General features: G+C 41.3%; 1 protein-coding gene across 3 annotated transcripts in view; it reads left to right on the top strand.

Annotated features, from left to right (window-relative positions):
- The window catches only part of Anln (anillin actin binding protein), a 61,207-nt gene extending 43,671 nt beyond the window's left edge, over positions 1–17,536 (top strand). For all 3 annotated transcript variants that reach the window (XM_041657279.1, XM_041657278.1, XM_041657277.1), the window contains 4 exons: positions 6,934–7,020; positions 9,367–9,474; positions 14,055–14,227; positions 15,952–17,536. In XM_041657279.1, coding sequence (XP_041513213.1) covers positions 6,934–7,020; positions 9,367–9,474; positions 14,055–14,227; positions 15,952–16,075 — 492 coding nt within the window. In that variant the 3' untranslated portion in view covers positions 16,076–17,536. The remainder of the gene's footprint in view (positions 1–6,933; positions 7,021–9,366; positions 9,475–14,054; positions 14,228–15,951) is intronic.
- The last annotated feature ends 8,249 nt before the right edge of the window (positions 17,537–25,785 follow it).

Below are 25,785 nucleotides of genomic sequence, written 5' to 3'. Positions count from 1 at the left end.
CTTAATAGGTTATTATGCAAATAATCCTCCCACTGTGATGTGGACACTAGAATTTATTCCTTCTAATGGTAGATTTTTTTCCTGGGGTTTTTGTTTTTGAGTTAAGGACTCCCATAGCCCAGGCTACCATCAATCTTGTGTGTGGCCGAGGCTGACCCAGAACTCCCAGCCTTCCATCCCTACCTCTGAATTGCTGAGACTCCCAGCTTGGGATACTGTGCCTAGCCTGATTGTGTTCTAGTACTTGCTTGACTTCCCACCTCCTCCACTGCCCCCCTTTCCTGTTTACCTTCTCCATCTCTAATGGCTATTGACTTCAGGTGGACTGTGAAAATTCTTCCCGGGTGGAGAGAGCATGCAGCCTTTGGGTACTTTGTATTGGGTTTCTGTAGTCAGAACAGAGAGGTTAAACTGCTGAAGAGAGGCTGGGCTTCTGTCGTTCGGGCAGATTGTAGTTTATATCTCCTTCTCTGGTAGCACTGGAGGCCGACCCCAGCTTTCATGCAAGCTGTGCTGGTAACTTCATTCTCATGGCTCTTACTTCCCCGTAGGGGATATTAGATTAATACTAGTCAGCCTAACATTAAAACTATGGAAATATTAATAGACAGTGCTGACCATGATTTAATTTTTACTACTGCTAATGCAAAAATTATTTTAACATGCTAATAGCTAAAATTGTATGTGAGTTTTATTTAGTAATTTGACTAGTCTTAACACATTGAGTGATTCTGGATTTTTTTGTTTTCTTTTTGTTTTCTTTTTTGTTTATTTTAGATAAATTTTGATGTAAGAGAACAGGAGCTACTGGGCTATTTGTTCCAGGAAAAGGTTGCTTTATTTTCTTTACTTAAAATTAATGTGCTTAAGAAATCATTTTCTGCCTGTATTATTTCTTAATCATGTTATGTTAAAGCTGCTGGTTAAGTATATGTTCTGATGAATAAGTTGAACTTAATAATTTTAAAAAAGAACTAATGTTCTCTTCAAAACAATAACCAATCCTTGATTTTTGGTCCATGTGTGTTTGTTTCCATAACCACTCTTGTATATTTTTTTGTTTATTTGAATAATTAACAATATGCATGTAGAAACAAAAAATTCATTCTTTGGGCTCTTATATATGGGCGTCTTTTAATATACTTTCATAATTCTAAATTATGAAAGTTTTCTTTCATAAACTATGTAAGGTTTTCTTTATATATAAACTATATAAAGTTTTCTTTCATAAACTATATAAAGAAAACTATAAGTTTTAAATTTTCTCATTGTTTTCCTTGTAGGTTTACTTTAGAATTTACTATATATACTTCCTTCCATTTTGTGCTTCTTTGTTGTTGTTTGAGACAGGGTTTCTTTATGCAACAGCTTTGGCTGGTTGTCTGGAACTTGCTCTGTAGGCCAGGCTGGACTCAGACAGAGAGATCCACCTGCCTCTGTCTCCTGAGCTCTGGAATTAAAGGCAGTGCTACCACCGCCTGGCTTTTTTTTTTTTTTAAGACAGGGTTTCATTTATATTTGGCTGGATTTGAACTTACTATGTAGCCAAAAGATGACTGTCAACTTCTTACCTAGCAACCTTCCAAGTGCTGGAATCACAGCCCATTGGTCTTCACGGCTTAACATTGGGTGCTGGGAATCAAACCCAGAGCTTCATGCACACTAGGCGAGCACTCTACCAACTAAGCTGCATTCCCAGCCTACATTTTATAATTTTTTGAAATCTATATTCATGTTGATTATTTTTCTGATAAAATTATTCTAATTTGACTATATTTGATAGACTAAAAGAACTATTGGTATGATATTTTAAAATTGTTTTTATGTGTATGAGTGTTTTGGCTGCATATGTGTATGTGTACCATGTGTGTGCCTGGTTCCTGCAGAGGTCGCAAGGAGGGAGTTAGATCCCCAGAACCCCAAGTAGTAGATTTTTGTGTTATCTAGGCTGAAAACTAATTTAAAGGCTGAGTCCTGGCACTTAAATGGTGAATCTCAGTCAGTTGCAGTCTCAAATCCAATGCGACATCCAGAATACTTTTGCTTTATATGTTTCTGAGAAAAGGGTGTTCCAAAGTTCAGCTGACTTGAAGGAGCCTCTTATATAGAGAGAGGTTTCCTTTAGGAAGTGGAAATGTCAGTTCAAATATTTTAGGGAAAACAGTGATGAAGTAAAACCATCAGAATGACAGGATTTTGAGCTTAGAAATAGAGTGATTAGTCCATTGTTTTGGGGTCCCTGTTTCAATGGTGTGTTTGTGTGTGTTGATAATAGGTGCTTCTTCACTTGAAATGACTTCATATCCTGATAATCTCATCATCAATTGAAAATCACTTAAGATACCTAAACCTACTAAGCATGGCTTAGCCCTCCCTCCATAAACATTAGCCTGTGCTTGAACAAATTTATCTAACATAAATCCTATTGTATAAGAAAGTAAGGAGTATCTCATGCACTTTGCCAAATTTTTTAATTAGTAAAAGCTTGCCAAAGACATGAGATGCTCTAAAGTAACAGTCCCCTCTCTGTGGCTGATGAGAACCTGTGACGGGCAATGATGTCCAGCCCCGAGAGACTCAACAGAGAGCTGTACTGCGTCTCGTTAGCCTGGGAAAGATAAAATTCAAAGACAGTTTCTGCTAAGTGCATATTTACTTATTGCACAGTATCAAATGCCATAAGTTGAATCATAACTGGTTAAGAATATTTATGTGTTTAAATTTCTTTCCTTTAAAACAAACTTGTTTTCTTGTGACAAGTGATGTACATGAAAGCTCATCTGCAGTAATAGAAAGAACACCCACAGTTGACTGACTGTCGTCATGCTATGCACATTTTATTCAAGGGGCAGGTAGGATGACAAGCCTGTGGACCTGAGTTTGGTCACGGGAACCATGTAAAGGTAGAAGGAGAGAACAGACTCCATCAAGTTGTCCTCTCACCTCCACAAGTGTGCTATGTGCGCACACACAAATGAAAACCAGATAAAATAGTCCAGATGGTAAACTGTGTAAAAAATTTTTAAATTTAGGTAAATATAAAGAACTTAAGGCAAAATTCAGTGAGTTTTGACAAGTGTACACCAAGCACGGTATACAGCATTTCTACCATCCCTTGTTATCAGCCCCAGCCACACAGACGCCTGTTCTCACTTCTGCCCTCATGCGTTATTTTGGCTCCGTGTTAAACTTCCTTTAGGAACATGTGCGGTCTTTTAGTCTAACCCCTTTTGCTCAACGTTATAGGTTTTGAGGTTTATTCATGTTATGTGTTAGGAGTTCATTGTTTCGAAAACGATCAGCTGGGTGTCATGGTTTACATCTTTAATCCCTGTACTTGAAGCAGAGGTAGATAGACCTCTCTGAGTTTAAGGTCAGCCTGGACTAAGTGAGGCCCTGTCTTCCTTAGGATTCAGGCATTATGCTGGCCAGCCCCCTGTCACCTGACAGGATGCACCTAGTAGCAATTCAGACAAATACTTAGTCAGCCAGTGCCCTAGATTACCTACGCCATGCACTGCATAGCTGTTTAAGGCTCTGCAGGCATGCACAAAAGGTCCCTTTAAGAGACAAGCTCCACCCATTCCAGCTCTCCCCCACCCCCAAGAGGCAGACAGGCTTATTTGTGATTTTGTGATTCTCTATCTCTATCTCTCTATCTCTCTCTCTCCATCCCTCCCCCCCTTTCCCATTCCCTGTCTCCCAATAAAAACGTTTGTAAGCATGGTCTGTATAGCATATCTGTCTCTCACCTGCCGTGGAGTTCCTTGAACTCGCTCGCACTGGATCCTAACAGTCTTGAAAAAAGAAAAACAGAAAAACAACCCTCGACACAGATCAATAAATTGGAAATGATTCATTGAGTTAGAATTCATTCAACAAAAGTACAAACTTAAATGAACAGTTTAGTGGCACTTAATACATTGATGGGCATGTTCAGCTATCATCTCTTTTTTCCAAGATAAACCCATGTCTCCAAAACTTTGAGTTCTTCTGTGATGTTTGAGTTGTTTCTGTCATTTTAGCTTGATTCTGTGGTTGTGTGTATATCCAGGAATGTGACTGGGGAATCATAATGATAGTCTGGATTATCCTTATAAAGAACCACAGTAATAGGAGGTTCCACTTCCAGGGTTTTTCTTTTTGAGACATGACCTTCCTAGGAGCTATGAAGTGGCTTACTGGTTTGAGACAGGCTCTGCCCTCCATTTCAGGCATTTCTCCGGTTAGGGCTGTGAGTTTGAGCCACCGTAACCACCTTTCTTGTGAGTCTGATTTGCATTGAGTTTGTCTTTTGGCTCTTTTGCTGTTGAATTCTTTGGCTTTTCCAGGCACGACACATGTGGATCATTTTTTTTTAATTTTTTTTTAATATTTATTTATTTTATTATGTATACAATATTCTGTCTGTATGCCTGAAGGCCAGAGGAGGGCGCCAGACCTCTTTACAGATGGTTGTGAGCCACCATGTGGTTGCTAGGAATTGAACTCAGGACCTTTGGAAGAGCAGGCAATGCTCTTAACCACTGAGCCATCTCTCCAGCCCACATGTGGATCATTTGATTGACATGTGAGTAGTGCAAATGTCTCATGGTAAGAGGTGTCATGATAGTTCTTTTTAAATTACGTTTATTTACTTTGTGCGTGTGCTTGTGCATGCCATAGCACTCATGTAAGTTCAAGGACAGTCTTTCCTTCCCCTGTGTCAATTCCTGGGAATGAAATACAGGCTGTAAGGCTTGGTGGCAAGCATTTCTGCCCAGGGAGCCATCTTGGTGGCCCTGTTTTTGTTTATGTTGTTTTGAGACAAAGCCTTAGGTGTCCAGTCTGGCCTTGAATTTGCCTTGTATCTGAGGATGAGCTTGAACTCTATCCCAGACTCCACTCCGCCTCCTCCTGTGTAGATGAAATTTGTGCCACTACTCTGGGCTGTAATTGTGTTCATTGTTTTTAGATGTTTCTGTTAGCATATTAATATACATATTAGTGCATTTTAGTTTGTTTTTTTTTTCATACTTGCACATTCCCTCCAGAAACCCTAGCCCCTTTTGTGACTACACCACTGAAGATGTCTTCCCTCCCCACCGTTCATCTCCCTGTAAATCCCCAGGGAGGGGTGGGGCCCTATGAGCATCTCCCCCTTCCGAGACAGAATGCTGACAGGCCTAATCTTGCAGAGCTCCTGAGCGGGTGGCCACAGCCCTTAAGAGTTCAGGGATGTAGTGGCCATGTTATGATGCAGGGATCCCTGAAGCCGGTGCGTCCCACACCACCCCTCCTCTCCCTGTTAGATTATTGCCCCTTCCTTCACGCGGCAGTCCTTTGTTCTCTAAATTTTAGCAGATTATGAGTCTCTGTGCTCTTAATTTCTGAGGACCCTCTTTTCTGAAAGGTTTTTAATTTTGATAAAGCCTGTTTTTTTTCATCTTACTTGTGCTTTTTATATCTTATCTGACAATTCATTGCTAAATCTATGAGCATGAAATTTTACTTCTGTATTTTCTTCTTTTGGTGATAGTAGCTTTCATATTTAAGTCATAATCTATTCTAAGTTAACATTGATGTTATGAGGTCGAGGTTCAGCTGTTCTGCTTAGTAGGATTTTTTTTTTCTTCTCATGTTGGCATAAACTAGAATCATTTGAGATTAAGAAACCTCAACTGAGCCAGGCGATAGTGGCGCGCACCATTAATCCCAGCATTCAAGGAGGCAGAGGCGGACGGATCTCTGTGAGTTTAAGGCCAGTCTGGTCTACAAAGTGAGTTATAGGACAGCCAGAGAGACACAGAGAAACCCTGTCTCAAAAAAAATACCAGAAAAAGAAAGAAAGAGAAAACGAAAGAAACCTCAATTGAGAAAATACTTCCACCAGTTTGGCTTGTGGGCAAGCCTGTGGGACATTTTCTTTGATTGACGTGGAAGGCTGCAGCTTACAGTGGGCACTGGCACTACTAAGCAGGTGGTCTTGGGCTACATAAGACAAAAGGCTGAGCAAGCCAGTCGGCAGCACTTCTCCACGGCTTCTGCTTCAGTTCCTGCCTCCGTTCCTGCCCTGGCTTCTCTCAGGGGTGGACGGTGACTGGAAGTGTAAGATGAAATACATCCATTTCCCTCCAAGTTGCTTTGAGTCGCAGTGGGAACCCGATGAAGACACCAGCCTACACTTCTGCATGTGAATTTCCAGTTTTCTCACTACCATTTGCTCAAGACTGCTTGTTTCTTAGAATAGTCTTGGCACAGTTTTCAAAAATTAATTGGCAAAAAATAATCACATATCAATATGTGGGGTTATTTCTGGTCTCTGTCTTTGATTACTGCAGATTGGGTCAGGCTTTGTGCATGCCACGCAGTCCTCCGCCTCTGGCACAGCTTCAGTTCTTTCTTGGCTCTCGGTTCTGTTTCGTGTGCCCGTGTGTTGATCTCTCTATCTGCTGCTTTCATACTGTGTCCATTATTTCAACTTTGAATTAATTTGTGAAACTGGGAAGTATGATTCCTCCATGTGTTCTTTTTGATGGTTTTGATTACTTACTTGCAGTCCTTGCAATTTCATATAGATTTAAGGATTGGCTTTCCTGTTGTGTGGCTTATTTGTCTTTATTGCTAAGTACTGCTGCATTGTAGGAGTGTACAGTGCTGGTCTATCCAGACTCCTGAGTGTCTCCCAATAAAGGAGTCGGCAGCTCCTAGTCTCAAATCTCCTTTCTTTTCTCATTAATTTGGATCTTGGAACTTTTGTTTTTGTAAAATTCTACCTTGAATGAATTTATTCTTTAATTAAAAGTATCTATTGCTGAGGAACCAGTGGCTCTTTTATACTTCAGCTTTAGAATGTAATGTATTTTCATAGTATAGTATTTTGTGTTCATGATTTATCAAGAAAGATCAAACTTTGAAACGATTTTACAAATAAGTTCCCCTTTTTCTTCACAGGTACCTTTTTTATCTCCTTTGGAAGGTCATATCTGCTTAAAAATCAGCTGTCAAGTGAATTCAAGTGTTGAAGAGAAAGGTTTCCTAGTGAGTAACATCTCTGTTCTTCTTTACCGTCTTTTGCCTTCCTGAAGGAAGAAAGCCTATATGATCACATGATAAATTGGTTTTGTAAGGATTTGTTGCGTTTCCCTCTAAGCCACTGACTGTACTGGTGTTAGGATATAATTAGACACAGAAAAGAATCTCTTTAAATTGGCTTTAAAATTTTTAATTATATTTATTTATTTGGGAAGTGCACATGTATGCCACAGTGTGTTTATGGAGTTCAGAGGATAAGTTGCAGAAATTGGTTCTCTTTACCTTGAGGGTTCTGGAGATCAAACTTAAGTCATAAGCCGTTATCCACTAAGCCATCTTGCTGGTCCAGGAGGAGCTTTAATTTAGTATGGAGGAAGGAAGTGAACCTACAAGTGCATTACATCATAAGAGAAAGCAGAGGGCGCACTGCTGGGAACTGAGAGAGCATAAGCTGCTTAGTAAGTCAGCAGAAGCAGGGAGAGATGCTGCGGGCAAGTGGGACAGTGTCCTGAGTGTCCCTTCCCCGTCACCCCAACCAAAGGGAAGGAGGAGAGAGTGCTGAATATTTCCGGATAGTAAGGGCTTAGCCTGGGGACAGAGGTTAGAGAAATGGACCAAGTATTTTAAAGAAATTGAACTTCATTCTGAAGCCAATTGAGTGACTATTACAGATTTTTAAGAGATGAAGATAGCCACATTTTGGGTTTAGGATAATCACAGTGAGTGGTGTGTAGAAGGTGGTTTAGAGAACAGCAATCTGAAAGATGGGCTCGCTCACTAGGTCTCAGCCACTCTACATGAGAGACGAGAGAAGGCAAGCGTGGGTCCTAGTGACTTGTCTGCAGGAAGTGAGACGGAAAAGGCAGGAGAGTGCTCAGACTGATCCCTGCCTTGCACTAGTTGGGTAGCAGGATGCTGCTGAGGAAGGACACTGGGGAGTAAATCTACTTCTCTTAGTGACACTTAAAGTAGAAGTGGTGGGCTTCTTGAGATATTGGTCTCATTTTACAAAGAATATACATTGGTCATCTCAATTTTGCCATTACATTTGTTTTGTTGCTTTTTTTAACAGTCTGTTTTATATAGCACTGGTCATTCTAGAACTTGCTACGTAGACCAGGCTGGCCTTGAACTCAGAGATCCACCTGCCTCCCTGCCTCTGCTAGAATTAAAATCTTGTGCCACCACACCCAGCTCCACTCTTTTTTTTTTTTTTTTTTTTTTTGCTAGTTGGAGGATGCTTGTTCGTTCCCAGCTGCCCAGACCACAAAATAACCACTCAGAAACTATATTATTTAAATCACTGCTTGGCCAATCACTTAAGTGTATTGCTAGCTAGCTCTTACATCTTTGGTTAACCCATTTTTATTATTTTATATTTTACTATGAGGTTTGTGGCCTGCCGGCAAGGTTCCAACTAACAACTTGCGTCTTTTTTCCCCATGGTGTCTCCTCTGACTCCGCCTACTCTGTCTGTATATATATATCTTTTACAGCCTGGCTATATTTGGTTAAGCCATTGACTAAAAGCAGCTTTTTTATTCATTAACCAATAAAAGCAACACATAGACAGAAAGACTTTCCACAACATTTCCCCTTTTCTATTTAAATAAAAAGGAAGGTTTTAACTTTAACATAGTAAAATTACCTATAATAAAACAGTTATTAAGCAAGAATTATAATTACAGTATTGATATCTATTTTATCTTTTATCATAACTAAGGAAAACTATAACTATTTTTTAACTCCATCAAAGATACCAGAAGGATATAACATTACCTAAGTAAACAGGAAGTGAATTGTAAGCTACTTTCAAAACTCTAGAATTGATAGAGACATCTCGCTGCCTGGACAGTCACCCAAAGATTTTTTTGTAACATTGGAGCATCCATCTCTAGCCTACGGGCCCATAGTATTTGGCAGACTTTTTTATGAAGCAGGAAATTTTAAAGACAGCTTTGCCTATATTGGCAGATTGTCAGTCACATCAGTCTCTGCTTTATCACATTTGATAATCTAGTCATCCTTTAATCACATACTAATATTCTTCTTGTCTAAAGTCTGTACATCCCAGTGAACTTGTGTGTGATTAGGACAGCCATTCAGAAGATGTGGCACTTCAAGACAGGGACTACTAGCTTCTGCTGACCTTGACCTCACAGTGATCACAAGCACCACACTGCCCGGCTTGGTCTAGATATTCTTAAATGCATTTTTGATAGAACAATCTGACTTTTATTGCTAAAGTAAAAGACACGATAAACTCATACAAACAAATTTTCACATAAAAATATAACAGATAAAAACATTTTTCTTTAATTTTCTCATGTCAGTGTTTCAATTGACTTCCAGACCATATTTGAAGATGTTAGTGGTTTTGGTGCCTGGCATCGAAGATGGTGTGTTCTCTCTGGAAACTGTATCTCCTACTGGACTTACCCAGATGATGAGAGGCGAAAGGTAATTGATACAACTCTAGTCAGTGGTGGAAGTCCTGCTGGACTTTCCTGGTGCTTCATGCGTAAGTATCCCCTGTTCCCACCCCTTAATTCCCTTTCTATGCGTTAACACATAACTATTCATGTTTTGTTTGTGTACTCTTCTACAGCTAAAAATATGTGATAGTAATTATATATGTATTTACAGATCATTTCCCTGAGCCCCAGCCTTATATTTAATATACTTACTCAGCAGGGTTTGGTACTGCTTACCTGGATCCTCAGACTCTTTATTATATCCAGGTATCTTTGTAAAGCAATAGACATACCTGTAATGTTTTTAATAGTTTCTAAACAGCATTACATTTTACTAAATAGCATTGCATCATAATATGTAGACGGAGGCCTCTTGTCTGTTCCCAGCTGCCCAGACCATGAAATAATTACTCGAAAACTATATTATTTGCAATATTGTTTGGCCAATAGCTTAAGTGTATTTCTGGCTTACTCTTATATCTTAAATTAACCCATTTCTATTATTTTATATTTTACCACGAGGCTCATGGCCATTGTGATGATTTGAATGAGAATGCCCCCCCCCCCATAAGCTCATATATTTGAATGCTTGATCTCCAGTTGATGGAACTGTTTGGGAAGGATTAGGAGGTATACTGGCTAATTCTCATATAAGCTCAAGTTATCTAAAAGGAGGGAACCTTAATTGAGAAAATGCCTCTAGGATGATCCTATTGTAAGGCATTTTCTTAATTAGTGATTGGAGTGGGCACAGCCATTGTAGGTGGTGCCATCCCTGGGGTCGTGTCCAAGGTTCTACAAGAAAGCAGGCTGAGCAGGCCTTGGGAACAAGCCAATAAGCAGCACCTCTCCTGGCCTCTGCATCAGCTTCTGCCTCCAGGTCTCTGCCCTGTTTGAGTTCCTATCCTGTCCTGACTTCCTTCAGTGATAAACAGTAATATAGAAGTGTAAGCCAAATAAGCCCCTTCCTCCTCAAGTTGTTGTGGTCATGGTGTTTCATTGCAGCAGTGGGAACCCTAACTAGGATAGGAGGTGTGGCCTTTTTGGAGGTGTGTCACTTTGAAGTCTCAAAAGCCCATGCCATTCCCAGTTAGCTCTCTCTGCCTCCAGCTTGGGGATTAGAGGCTGTAAGTTCTTCGCTACTGCTCCAGTGCCATGCCTGATTGCTTGCTGCCATGCCCCTCGTCATAATAGACTCTAACCCTAAGGAGCCATGAGCCCCCCCCCCCCCCGCCCCAAAACATTTTCTTTTACTAGTTTAATGCTTTGAATTTGTATTCCCTTAGGATAAATTTCTTTCTGATAAAATCATAGGATCAGAATATCCTCACTTGTTTCTTAATTGCTGTTGTCATCTCAGCAACCAGTAATAGATCATTTATCTTGCCACCAACAGGGATATAAGAATTTCTATTAACCTGCAGCCAGATGATTTTTTTCTTGTCCTATCCGGACTTAATCAACCTGGGATTTTAAAAATAACCTCTGGTACTTTAATTTATTTTTAAAATTACTAAAGGAGTTGGCAGTTTTATTGGTCGTGTATAAATTCTTGTACCCATATGTATCCTTTTTATATTTCCCTGACTATTTGATGTCATTAACTTTTGTCTTCACTTTGGTTCTTATACCATAGGAATATCATAGCTTCCAATACTACAAAGTAATTATTTTGCAAATACATGATAAATATGAACATATAAAGTAAGATATATAGGTGTCCTTTTGTTGAAAAGAGAATAGGAAGCCTGGCAGTGGTAGTGCATGCCTTTAATCCCAGCACTTGGGAGGCAGAGGCAGGAGGATCTCTGTGAGTTCAAGGCCAGCCTGGTCTACAAGAGCTAGTTCCAGGATAAGCTCCAAAGCTACAGAGAAACCCTGTCTCAAAAAACCAAAAAGGAAGGAAGGAAGGAAGGAAGGAGGGAAAAAATAATGTCTATAAAAGGTAATTAAGTTGAATACGTGTTTCTTTTCTTATAATATTTATTTATTTATTTATTGTGTATACAGTATTCAGCCTGCATGTATGTCTGCAGGCCAGAAAAAGGCACGAGACTTCATTATGGATGGTTGTGAGCCACCATGTGGTTGCTGGGAATTGAACTCAGGACCTCTGAAAAAGCAGCCAGAGCTCTTAACCACTGAGCCGTTTCTCCAGCCCCGAATACATGTTTCTAATTGTTAAAAGGGAAGTATATTGGGGGGGGGGGTTCATTTACACTGTTTTGTTATTCATCTGTGTGTACACGACATACATGCAGGTGCCTGCAGAGGCCAGAAGATGGTTGGAATCCCTGGCTGCTGTGAGTCCCGTGATGTGGGTGCTGGGAACCGAAGCCAGGTCCTCTGCAATAATGTCAGGCACCCTTAGCTGTTAAGCTATCTGTTAAGCTGTCTGTCGTTTTTTGAAGTTTTCCATAAAAGTATTGTACATTTCTTTTAGATGCATAACATGGTTGGCAAGAGCCATCAGTTGGTAATTTACGTTTCTATTTGTATGCCCAGCAAATTCATAGATACCATTGAATGTTTTTATAAGTATAATATAAATTTTTACATTTATTTTTTAATTACAAACCACTTTCTGGTGTTGTGAAAGATAGTTTTCAGGTTAGATCCAGTTCGCATTCTCCAAGTTCTGTGTCCAGAGTTCACGGTATCTTCAGCAGTGGGGGCTCACTTTTAGGTTCTGGGAGGCAATGAAGAGCAATAGCAGTAGCCAGTATTGTTTGGGAGTCTCTTGGATTCCTCTGGAGCTGCTGGTCCTGGGGCTTTTCTTCAATAGTCTCTGGCTTTTATCATCCCAAGTGGCATAACTTCATTGAAACTGTCTGCCTGTCTTTCTGTCTGTCTGTGTGTGCATGTACACTTATATTTACTACATGCAATTTTAGGTAAATACCATATTCTCTACAGTTATTTCAAGTATTCTTCCCCACCCTTAACTAAGCCTCCCCATCATTTTTTTCCCTTCCCCTTTCATATGACTTGCATCCTGCTATTCCCCTCTCTGGATCTTTCCCCACTCCATGATCTGTCCCCTTTTACTTTCTTGGCTTCTGTATTACTTCAGGTCATATAGTCACACCTGGACTTGGCGCTGGGAGCCACAAAAGAGAGAGAACATAGTATTTGTCTTTCTGGGTCTAGATTACTTCACTCAATATATTTTCTGAATCCATCCATTAGTCTGCAAATCTCATTATTTCATTTTCTTTACAGCTGAATAGTATTCCATTGCATGTGTGTACCACATTCTCGTTATCCTTTCATCAGGTGAAGGACATGTGTGTTATCTTCATGTTCTAATTGTTGTGAATTAAGCAGCAGTGAACATGGCTGAACAACTGTCTGTGGGGAGGATGCTGAGTCCTGTGGGCATATGCAAAGGAATGGTGTGGCTGGTTCTTGTGCCTATTTTATTTCAGCTACCACAATATAATATCTTGTAGCTCCATTCTTGTTCATCTTTCACAAACTACAAAGTTCTCTGCTTTCTTCTAAGACAGAGCAATAACCTATTGTGTATATATGCCATAGTTTTTAAATAATTCTTATTTTGATGGACCCTTAGGTTTCTCCCATATCATAACTAATATGAGTAATCCTGCCGTAGGCTGTCTTTGACACACTAATGTTATTTCCAGAGCAGTCCCACCAGTTCTTCTGGAGCAGTGCTTCTCAATCTTTCTAGTGCTGTGACCCCTAATACTATTCTCTTGTGTGGTTGTCCACCCCCCAGCCAGAAATTACTTCATTGCTACTTCATAACTGTGCTTTTGCTACTGTTATAAACTGTTATGTAAATATCTAATATGTATGATGGTCTTTGGCAACCCCTGGGAAAGGGTCATTCAACCCGCTAAAGGGTTGAGACTCACAAGTTGAAAACCACTGCTATAATGGGACTATAATGGATCATATGTGATCCTACTTTTAAAAAATTTGAGGCACTTTCAGTTATCTAAAATGAGTTTTTCTAGATAATATTTTAATGCTTTACATTGTTTTTGGATGTGCATCGTGTATTGTGAGAATGCATATTCAGACGTGTGCACATGTATATATGCATATATTGTCATTCGATGGTAATTGGGGGGTTTCCCAAAAGTTTACGTGGGAACATAGATTTATATTATTGAGCATGTACCCAAACCCAAGTGAGCCGGAGCAGTCCATTGCCTGTATAGTTCCTGAATTGTGTTCCTTTGTATTTGAATAGAAACTGGCTGTTATCAAGTGTTTGATAAGGAAGAACTTAATCTCATTGTTTAAACCAGAGGTGTGTGCAGCCTGACGTAGGTGAGAGGTCCTAGCTGCCAATAGGTTGCTAAGTTCATTGACCAGAGAGAGATGTGTGTATGACCTAAGCCAAGTGGAGTCCCAGGCTGCTAAGCCATTTCTTAGGCTTGGCTGCTTCATGCTTGCTTGTTTTCTGGTTGTTAAATATTACATTTTAAATAACAGCTTTTTGACTTTATGCTAACTTAAGCACTACTTAATGCTTACTGCATTAAGTAACCTTGCTTGTTCTCTACTAATACTTTTTATATTTTGTTTTTAAAGAATCCCGTAGGAAGGATAAATCTGGCCAATTGTATCAGTCATCAGGTAGAACCAGCCAACAGAGAATTCTGTGCAAGACGCAACACTATGGAATTAATTACTGTCCGACCACAAAGAGAAGATGACCGAGAGACTCTTGTCAGCCAGTGCAGGGACACACTCTGTGTCACCAAGTATGTACTGCTCCCATGCTTGTTTCTGTCAACTAAGTAATTGCCAGCTTCGTTCTTAGGGTGTGTGGAAAATACAATTGATGGTCCTCAACTTTGAAAAGGGTAACATTCTGGTGAGATACATATAAATACATACACATATATAATAATAAGAGAGCAGCCTATAATATATATATATAACACATATATATTATAACCTATATTATAACTCATACATAACAGTAAAAGAAAAACCTGTAATAACTGACTAAATTTAATTAAGAAAAGTTAAAGACTGAATCTCAGTTGGTCATGGCTGTTCTCTAGGCAGTTAGCTGGTAATCTTTGAGTTAAGCTTAAAAATTTCATGTATAGTTGAGAAGTCAAGCATATTTCTCTTCATTAGGAAATACCCTCATAACTGGGCAGTGGTAGCACACGCCAGTAATCCCAGCACAAGCAGGCAGATCTCTGAGTTCAAGGCCAACCTGATCTACAAAGTGAGCTCCAGTACAGCCAGGGCTGTTACACAGAGAAACTCTTGTCTTGAAGAAGAAAAAAAAAAGTATTCTCACTTAATTAGATTACTTTTTTTTTTTTTTTTTTTTTTTTTTTTTTTTTTTTTTTGTGGTTTTTCGAGACAGGGTTTCTCTGTGGTTTTGGAGCCTGTCCCGGAACTAGCTCTTGTAGACCAGGCTGGTCTCGAACTCACAGAGATCCGCCTGCCTCTGCCTCCCGAGTGCTGGGATTAAAGGCGTGCGCCACCACTGCCCGGCATAATTAGATTACTTTAAAAATCGATTTTAGGCCGGGTGGTGGTGGCGCATGCCTTTAATCCCAGCACTCGGGAGGCAGAGGCAGGCGGATCTCTGTGAGTTCGAGACCAGCCTGGTCTACAAGAGCTAGTTCCAGGACAGGCTCCAAAGCTACAGAGAAACCCTGTCTCGAAAAACCAAAAAAAGAAAAAAAAAATCGATTTTAGTCTGCAGGTTTCTGGTTGGAGGTTAAATAACACCATGGCAAAAAGCAACTTGAGGAAAGGGTTTATTTGGCTTTCACTTCCACAACACAGTCCACCACTGAGGGAAGTCAGTGCAGGAACTCAAGTAGGAGCCTAGGGACAGGACCTGAAACAGAAGCTATGGGGAAATGCTGCTTACTGGCTTGCTCCTTGTGGCTTGCTCAGCCTGCTTTCTTTAGAACCCAGCACCACCTGCTCAATGTGGGACCATCCACCATGGGCTGGGCCCTCCCACATCAATCTGTAATCAAGAAAATGCCCCACAGAGATTTTCCTACAGGCCATCTGATGGAGGCATGTTCACAAAGGGTTCCCTTTTCCCGGATGACCCTAGTTGTATCAAGTCAGCAAAAAGACTGCCCAGCACAAATGCCCAAGAAAAACTCGAAGACGATCTTGAGTGAGCAGTTGTGACTCGAGGTGGAGATGAGAATGTGACACAATCTAGTCATCAAGCCATTGCTGGATATACAGAGGGGCTTGTGTGGAAATCACTCAGTGAGACCTGAGATCCCATCTCAAAAAAAAAAACAAGGAAACACTAAGGAATTAGTGTGAGTCATGACAGTACTCTGTTGTGCTCTTCCCTGTGTGGCTCTAGGTTAGCATCAGATGGAAGGTAGGCAGCTAGTCTTGGTTCATTTAGGGATTTATGTTTTTCTAGAACGGGTGTGTGGAGGCATGGAATGGTGGGAAGGAGGCTGACCTCTGCTTGCCCTTGCAGGAACTGGCTCTCTGCAGACACTAAAGAGGAGCGGGATCTCTGGATGCAGAAACTCAATCAGGTGATTGTCGATATTCGCCTCTGGCAGCCTGACGCTTGCTACAAGCCCGTTGGAAAGCCTTAAACTGTGGGAACTTTCGTATCATGGAGAGGCTTCGCTAGCTGTGTCAAAACGTGTCTTAAGAAGACATATAGTTAGGAGCATCATTTGCAAGTTGTATTTTATGCTTTAGATATAAAGGGTCTGTGCAAATATTCATTACATATTATGCAGTATTTATTTCCTTTTATGTAAAACTTCACCTAGTTTCTCTTGCATTCATCAGTGTTTGAGAGTCAATTCATGGTAATTGATTTGCTAAATCTTAAGAGTCTCATTTTCTAGACACCTAATTAGCCAGTTATTTGTGGCAAAAAAGAAAAAAAATCGTTAAGTTCTGAGTTGTCTTTTGGAGCTGCAGGTTTTGAGGTGTCAGGTCTCCTGTAGGTCACAAACAGAAACCTCTGGTTTGATGATTCTCCAGGCTCAGTGATTTTTTTTTAAAGGGGGGGTGATCATTCATGGCTTGTGATATGGTGTGTAGAGTACTGAACGCACTCTCAGAGGGTTTTGCAGAAACATGTTTAATGATGGAAATGAGAGAAAACAACAGAAGCTTATTAGTTTAATGTGACCTTGGGCTGCTTTCTGGAGAGTTGTGGACATAGGTGACACTATCTGATATTTGGGGCTAAATATTTTATATAAAAGCATTAAGAATCACATTGCTTGCATTCACTCCATTTCTATCTATGCAGCGTGGTGCACATTTCCATAGTGTTCAGGCTTTATTAAAGTTACTTTTTCATATAGCTTAGAGATTCTTCATATTAACATATTAATTTTTCTCTTATAAGAACAAATATAAATTAAAGAACATTTACATAAAAATATTTAAACTTTTACCAAGCTGCTGTGAACTACTACTTTGCTTGCCAAAGTTCTTGTCTTTTTCTTTCCTTTCATATCCATCTATGACAGTTTCTAGAAGTGTTTTGAGATCATTGACAAACAGTAAGCCATGTTCCCTTTAAAAGCCCAATACCTTCTTGCAGTTTAGAAATGCTGAAGTGCATGGCTCCGGTTTTCAGTACAGTTTGTTTGTCTTCTCCAACTGTGATTGATGGTTTCGTTTATAAACACTAAATTCTGTCACCTGCTATTATATTTGTTACTCATCTAAATGTCTTTTCTTATGTATATTATAAAAATATTTTATGACTGCCTACATAAATAAATAATTGTAAATGGTCAAAAGAATCATTTATTTAAGAAACACTGTGTGGTGTAATTTCTTTGTATGTCTTGGTGGTGTTGACAGTACCTCATCCATATTCTCATCTCTAGCCTAATCTTCGTCTCACTGAGTGTTGTGGGGATTGTTGTTAATAGAGCAGTATTCAGCACACTGTGGTGATGGGATGTGTATTTGAAGAGGCAGTGGATGAGACTGACAGTGATCTGTATATCCCTTACAAATATGTATAGTCTTCTGTATGAAAATGTTCCATATATACTATTTATAATATAAAGAAAAAACAAGTATGTCTTAAAGCTCATCTGATTTTCATATATATAATTATATATATGAAATTCAATTTTAAATATTTTAGTGTATATGCTGGTTATTTTTAATGGTTAATGAAACCATCTAGAATCTCCTGAGTAGGGAGTCTTTTTAATTTTTCGGGACAGGATTTCTTTAGAACAACCCAGGCTGTACTGGAACTCATTTTGTAGACCAGGCTGGCCTCAAACTCACGGAGATCTACTTGCCTCTGCCTCCCAAGTGCTGAGATTAAAGGCATGCGCCACCACCGGCCGTCTTGAGTTTAGAGTCTTTTTTTTTTTAATATTTACTTATTTATTTATTTATTATTTATACAATATTCTGTCTGTGTGTGTGTCTGCAGGCCAGAAGAGGGCACCAGACCTCATTACAAATGGTTGTGAGCCACTATGTGGTTGCCAGGAATTGAACTCAGGACCTTTGGAAGAGCAGGCATTGCTCTTAACCGCTGAGCCATCTCTCCAGCCCTTGAGTTTAGAGTCTTAATGAGGAACTATCTAGAATAGGTTGGCCTGTGAGCATTCTGTGGGGAACATTATTTTTATTTGTGTGTGTGTGTGTGTGTGTGCGTGCATGCGTGCGCACGCGCGTGTGTGTATGTGTGTGTGAGAGAGAGTGAGAGAGAGGCCATGTATGAAAACCCATTACTATTATGTATAATATATTAACATTTGCTAATAAAATACTTTAAAGTTCTTTCCTTACAAATATCTGTAGATAAGATAAACACAAAAGGTGATTATTCACAACCTGGTAATAAAAGAATTAATGTATAAAATATAAGAGACTGGCTACTGTTGAGCATTTATTGTGTATCAAGTTATCCTTGATGTTGCAGGCATTATTTTACCAACCTAATAAAATGAACTTTAGCACTAAATTAACATTTCTGGGCCACTACAAGTGACAGACATATATAACCTTTATCCACATGATTTACCTTTTTATTGTGATAGTTCTCAAATTAGTGAGGAAAAGAAAATTTAACCATTATTGAGATCTGGGTACCCACATTAGAAGTCCGAGGGCCAGGCACCTGTGGGATGCACTGTATCAAGGGTGAACATTACAGCAGAACAGTTGTTCTCTGGAAGTCTTTAGCCTTGAAGAAATCTTGGTGGAAATTCGTGCTTGTCTTCTGTGGTTTCTGGAGTTGCTTTGCTGAAGCAGCTTAACAGTCTTTGCATGCCTTTGGTGGCAAGATGAAGCTACTGGCCCACCTGAAGCTCTTGGATTACTGGGTACTGCAAATGGTACACAATAAAAGACTAATATAGCAGGGCATGATGCTTTCCTTCAGAGAAACATATAGGACATTAGTATGTGGAGCTTGTTTACCCAAAAAACAACTGAAGTCCCCCCAAAACCAAATAGGAGACCTGAGTCCCATATGGAAAAGCCTTTATTCTTACACAAGTTTGCAAACTCGGTCTCTCCATGTGTCCAATGTATTGGAGTGATCTGAGCTCAGTTGGGGTTGGGTTTTTATAGTAACAAAGGTGGGGGTGATGGATTTTTAAGGTTCAGTAGCCCTGATTGGCTGACACTTGTCAGCCAATTAGGTGTCCTGGTGAAAAGAGATGGGTGTGTGCTGGCAGGTGGTCCTATCTACAATGGGTGGAACATTAGGAATTTCCTCTGGATGGTCTGTTCCTGGGTGGTGCCTGGGTAGTCTCAGTTTGCGGTCTTTCTTGGAACCAGGGTAAACTACTAAGACGCAGGCCTCTTAGAGCTTGTCATGGCTGGGTCCCGCACTCCCCTTTGTCTCTGTAGCCACCAGTCCACCAGTCCACCTTGGCCCACCTTATCTGGTTCTCTCACCAACTCTCTCTTATCATTTCCTTCAAGCCCTGGCGACACTAAAACACGATTGAGTCACCATTTCCTATTTCCTCTCTAGGTGACCCTAGTGATCCACTTCTGAGTATTCGTGTTGTGTGGATGGTCCTAAGGATGGAACCTAGGGATCTGTGCTTGCTGGGGAAAGTGCTAGGCACTGAGCTACACCCCTGTCTTAACAACAACAACAGCAGCACCTTTTTATTCTGTGAAAGGGTCTGACTCTAGCTCTAACTGGCCTTGAATTTCTGGTCTCATTTTAACTGGCCTGTTGTAAGCATGGGCTTCCAGCCCTGGGATTCAGACTCCAACTCCTCATGAGTTCTCATACATCCTGATGTCTTGAATCCTAAGATTTTTATTTATTTATTTATTTATTTATTTATTTTTTAATTGTGTAAAGGAAGAAAAAAAAAACAAGTTTCCACCTCCTCCCAGCCTCCCATTTCCCTCCCCCTCCTCCCACCCATCTCCCCCTCCTCCCACCCTTCTCCCCCTCCTCCCACCCTTCTCCCCCTCCTCCCACTCCTCTCCTCCTCCCTCTCCAGTCCAAAGAGCAGTCAGGGTTCCCTGCCCTGTGGTAAGTCCTAGGTCCTCCCACCTCTGTCCATATCTAGGAAGGTGAACATCCAAACTGGCTAGGCTCCCACAAAGCCAGCACATTGCGTAGGATCAAAACCCCGTGCCATTGTCCTTGGCTTCTCATCAGCCCTCATTGTTCGCCATGTTCAGAGAGTCCAGTTTTAACCCATGCTTTTTCAGTCACAGTCCAGCTGGCCTTGGTGAGCTCCCAGTAGATCAGCTCCACTGTCTCAATGGGTGGGTGCACCCCTCGTGGTCCCGACTTCTTTGCTCATGTTCTCCCTCCTTCTGCTCCTCGGCCTTTTGGCTAAGATCAAGTGTAGAATCCTAAGATTTTTAACGAATCCCGGTCTCCATAGCAACCCTGCTTCTGTCTTGACTGAACCTACAGAGACGGAAAACAAGAATCCTAGTTTCCCAAGCTCAAGGGTGGGTTGTTTACAGCGAGGGAGTAGGAACCAGATGAAAGACCCGGATAAATCCAGACCCCTCCAGCAGAAAGAATAGAGCCAAAAATCTAGCAGGAAAAATAAGCCAAATATCTAAGAGAGAAGAACCAAAAATCTAGATTAGCCGGTTCAATGACTGTTCCAGGAACTAGCTGACCATAAAGTTAGATTATAATCTTGAGAATAATCTTGAGAAATGGGGAGTTACCCCCTTGTGATTATTTTCGGAATTTTTCAATGATCACTGGTATTTTTGGAATTTTCCAATGACACCCTCCTTACCCCTTTTAGATTGTGGTTTTTTTCCCTAAATACCCCCTCTCCCAGCTACTCGGGGTCGAACTCCTCTTCCCCTGCCTGGGAAATGAGTTTCGGCCCCAGCACACTGGCTCCTGTTAATAAACCTTGTGTGATTGCAGCAAGGACGGTCTCTTGTGAGTTCCTGGTGGGGGGGGGGGGTTGCTATCCTGAGACTTGAGTGAGAGTCTCTCCACTCCGGGGGTCTTTCACAGACAGCTTGGCAGGGATAGGGGCTACAGATAAATGATAAAGATGACAAACTTCCACCTTCTTTACCGTCCTGACTGGAGACAAAGGCCTCGCCGGCTTTTTCTCCTGCCAATGGGCCTCCTTTCTGGCTTACGTGTCCAGGCCACTTGAATATCTTAACCATGTTCAAGACCAGTCCTGAACAGGGTTATCTGATACTGTGGGCCGATCCAAGCCCCTTACTTCTAAGTTGAAGTCAGAGATGAGAGGAAGAGGGGCCCTTCCATCCCTCCAGGGGGAAATGGACTTTGGTTGCCAAGCCCCCCCCCCTCTCTCTCCCTCTCTCTCTCTGTACTTTGCTGTGTGTGTAGTTCTTCACCAGTGATAAAGCATGTAACCTCTTACCTTGCTGTGTCTGAGATTTTCTTGCCTTTTAACTCTTTAATGGGTGGAGAAAACAAACCCAGTCAGGACCCCCAGATGGAAACAACAGCTCTGAACATCTGGTTCAGCCTAGGCTGTAATTCTGTGCCCTGGCATGCCAGTCTACTTGTTCTGTAACACATATCTACACCACTGGATGCTGTCCCCTGGCTTCCCATTCCTATGCCATTTTGGGTTTGTCCTCTATACTCCCAGAACCTCTGGTCCCAAGCTCCAGGGGTCATCCTACCTGGGCTTCAGGGCACTGTAGCCTACACTAGTAATACCAGTAATGTGTATCACTGGGACATCAAGTTCTGTTAGCTTTCCCAGATACTTGAAGCTCTGTCTATGTTCTGAGCTCTCAGTGACTCTAGGTGGCCCTCACATGGCCCTGACTCAAGGTGGTTTACTCACCCTAGTAGTAAATCAGTTCTGGCCTGGCCTGGCCTGGTTGGGCCATCTTGAGTTGTATGATGTTTTACTGTTTTGGCTTTTTGAGGGGCCAGCCACCCAGCTCCCAAGTAAATCACACACACACACAGAGGCTTATTATTACTTCTGAATGCCTCGCCTTAGCTTGGCTTGTTTCTTGCCAGCTTTTCTAATTATCCTGACTACCTTTTGTCTCTGGGCTTTTATCTTTTTCTATTTCTGTATACTTTTCTTTCCTTCTTATTCCATGACTGGCTGGTGGCTGGCCCCTGATGTCCTTCTCGTCTTGTTTTCTCTCTCTCTCTCTCTCTCTCTCTCTCTCTCTCTCTCTCATTTCTCCTTCTATTTATACTCTCTGTTTGCTACGCCCCCATCCTTGCTCCCGCCTTGCTATTGGCTGTTCATCAATTTATTAGGACCATCAGGTGGTTTAGACAAGCACAGTAGTAACACAGATTCACAGAATTAAACAAATGCAGATAAGCAAAAGTTACACACCTGAAAATAATATTCCCCAACAGGGGACCTTAAGGATGTCACACTTGATGCCTTTTGGAATCCATGTGAATGCTGAGGTCCTTAGCATAGTGTCATACCTGCCAGGATGCTAACTGAATAGGAGTAGAATACAAGGGACTTCTGTGTACTTGAACCAGGATTTGTACAATTTGTCTTTGTTAGGGTTTCTATTGTTGTGAGTAGACACCATGACCATGGCAATTCTTATAAGGAAAAACATTTATGGAGTGGTTTACATTTTCAGAAGTTAAGTCCATTATCATCATAGTGGGACATGGGGGCATACAGGCAGATGTGGTACTGGAGAAGTAGCTGAGAGTCTTACATCTTGACCTGCAGACAACAGGAAGTGATCTGAGTCACTAGGAGTGGCTTAAGCTAATGTGAGATCTCAAAGTCTTGTTCTCTGAGGACAGAATAAGAAGTTTTAGCCAGGAAGGGTGGTTAACCAGGAGACAGTGCCAGGCCACAGTGTAAGGGATTTGGTCTGGATGACTGAAAACAAAGTCCTGGGCCTTAAGAATAAATTTAAGATCAAAGGAACCTTCAGGAGGCCATCCAGCCTGGAAGTCTGGCCACTCTAATGAGCAGAAGACCTTAAGTTGCCCTGGTTTCACACAAGCTACAGAGACTGCGTAGCATTCCTGAAGTTCTGGAAATGAGAAAGAAAAAACAAAGTCCAAGGGGGCCCTAGGTTTAGAGGAAGTTTGGCTTATGGTGGAGATTAAATCACAAGTACAAGAAGACTAGGGCTGGAGAGATGGCTCAGAGGTTAAGAGCACTGACTGTTCTTCCAGAGGTTCTGAGTTCAATTCCCAGCAACCACATGGTGACTCACAATCATCTGTAATGAGATCTGATGCCCTCTTCTGGCCTGCAGGAATATGTGCAGGAAGAACCCTGTATATATAATAAATAAATCTTTAAAAATAAAAACAAGAAGACTGACAGCAACCAAGACAATGAATAAACAAACATGAGGAGGTGAAAAGCACAGGAGAACTCTGTGATGGGCCATGTAGTCCTGGTCCAGTCCTGAAGTGCCACAAATGCACAATTCTATGGACTTCTGGCTCAGAGGTTAACAGCATGTCCACCGATTCTCTGTTGAACCCCAATTTGTCCGTACACCAGACACAAAATCCAGAGAAAACTTACAAGTTGACTAAAACCAGTAGAATAAAGTTTGCTAAAGACTGGGGTATCCCTCCAAATTGCACAAAGTCCCAGGTTCGGGCACCAAAAATGTTGGATCCCAGGGTGTGCAAATTAAGAAGAACAGATCACTGAAGTCTAGGAGCCAAAAGCAAGCTTTATTCCAATCACCATGGGGCACATAAATACTTCCATAGGTCAGAGTTCGGGCTTCTGACATTCTGACAATGGAAGCAGGTTTTGAGTCTCTTCTTTTTATTTTTTTATTTATTATGTATACAATATTCTGTCTGCATGTATGTCTGCAAACCAGAAGAGGGCATCAGACCTCATTACAGATGGTTGTGAGCCACCATGTGGTTGTTGGGAATTGAACTCAGGACCGTGGAAGAGCAGGCACTACTCTTAACCACTGAGCCATCTCTCCAGCCCCTTGAGTCTCTTCTTAAAGTCAAATCAAGCTTCAGGTGTGGGTAAAAGAGCATTTACAACCTTGAGGTCAGGGTTAGAGTCATGTTACATGTTAAGTTTTACAACTTTTGATTATATGATGCTAATTTAGGATGTTTGCAGGAGCCTGAGGCTGACACAGCCACTTCTCACTGTCCCTGAAAGGATGCAAGGCAGAGAGCAGAATCTCAGAGAGGGGAAGTTGAAAGTTAAGGGAGTACAATGCAGGGAGTCCCATAGAGGCAATGGTTAGGAGCTAAGCGGCTCTCACTGCGCTGCTGGAACTGCTGAGTTGGGAGGCAACTGTTAAAACTTTACCTCTGCACACAGTAGCTGCCAGGATATCTGCTCTCAAGGCAGAAAGCGGTTGTTAAAGGTTAACAGTGGCTTTATTTTCCCCCCAAATGTGTTTAAGCTTACAGTTTTATGTTCTGGGCTCTTCGGTAGAAATCTAGGGAACTCGGTTGACCTTGGGAGGCAAAAGGCAAAATATCATTCTAGTCCTTCTCTTCACCGTGGCAAAGGACTCCAAATATGCTTACTGAATACCATACTTGGTCAGTTACACCAGCACTGGACAGTAAATCATGTTTTAAATCTTAGCAGTTGTAGATAAAGCTCAAGTAAAAAACTAAGCAGTTTTCAACATCTTATTAAAAGATCTGAGCCAGGTGGTGGTGGTGCTCGCCTTTAATCCCAGCACTCAAGAGGCAGAGGCAGGTGGATCTCTGTGAGTTCGAGGCCAGCCTGGTCTACAAGAGCTAGTCCCAGGAGAGGCTCCAAAGCTACAGAGAAACCCTGGCTTGAAAAACCAAAAATAAAAAATAAAAAAATAAAAGATCTGAATACAAATTACATACACAGCATAATTAAGATTAGGTGTGCACGCATGCGCATACACACACACACACAGGCTCACCAAGCTAAGGTACTGTGAATGGATTGACAAAAGACAGAAAATGGTCCTTCCCCATCCAGAGTGAGTATTTTTTTTTAATTAAGATTAAGAAAAGGACATCAGAACGGGAACACTTGATTTTCTTCAAAACGTCTTTTAAATCAAAACAACGCTCAGCATTTTGTTAGCTTGGCTAAATATCAAGCTAGGCACATCCTGTCTTTTCAAAGCTAATAAGTAACAAACATAGGCACACATTTTCAAGAACTACAATATTGTTCAAAACTTAACAAAGCAGAAGGAGGGAGAACATGGGCAAGGAAGTCAGGACCACGAGGGGTGCACCCACCCACTGAGATAGTGGGACTGATTTAATGGGAGCTCACCAAGGCCGGCTGGACTGGGACTGAATTAGCTTGTGATCAAACCGGACTCTCTGAACGTGGCTGACAAGAAGGGCTGACTGAGAAGCCAAGGACAATGGCACTGGGTTTTGATCCTACTTCATGTTCTGGCTTTGTGGGAGCCTAGCCAGTTTGGATGTTCACCTTCCTAGACCAGGATGTAGCGGGGAGGACCTTGGACTTCCCACAGGGCAGGGAACCCTGACTGCTCTTCGGACTGGAGAGGAGGGGAAGGGGAATGGGAGGAGGGGAGGAGGTGGAAATTTTTAATAAATAAAAAAAAGAAGCAAAAAGCAAAAAAAAAAAAAAAAAAAAACTTAACGAAGCATATTTACAGAAATCGGTGATCTGCTGTAACTGCCTGCATACAATTAGCTTGTGTTTCTTTAGCTGCCCATTAATTGTTATTGCCTCTGATCCTGTCAGCACTGAGGAGGAACGATTCCCAGGGTCTAGGGTGACTGCTGGTATTTCCCAGATAAGAAACCTGAGAAGCATCAGTTCCCAAGAATTTTAGAGAAAAATACTTGAGGAAAACGGGGTTTCCAGGAATGATCACATCTGACCCCTGCGTGACAGTA

This window comes from Microtus oregoni, unplaced genomic scaffold (genome assembly GCF_018167655.1).
Source record: "Microtus oregoni isolate MIOR12 unplaced genomic scaffold, Mior012 000008F_ref0000371, whole genome shotgun sequence".
NCBI classification, from domain to species: Eukaryota; Metazoa; Chordata; class Mammalia; order Rodentia; family Cricetidae; genus Microtus; species Microtus oregoni.
The sequence above is the reverse complement of the archived record's forward strand: the minus strand, read 5'-3'. Positions and strand labels throughout refer to the sequence as shown.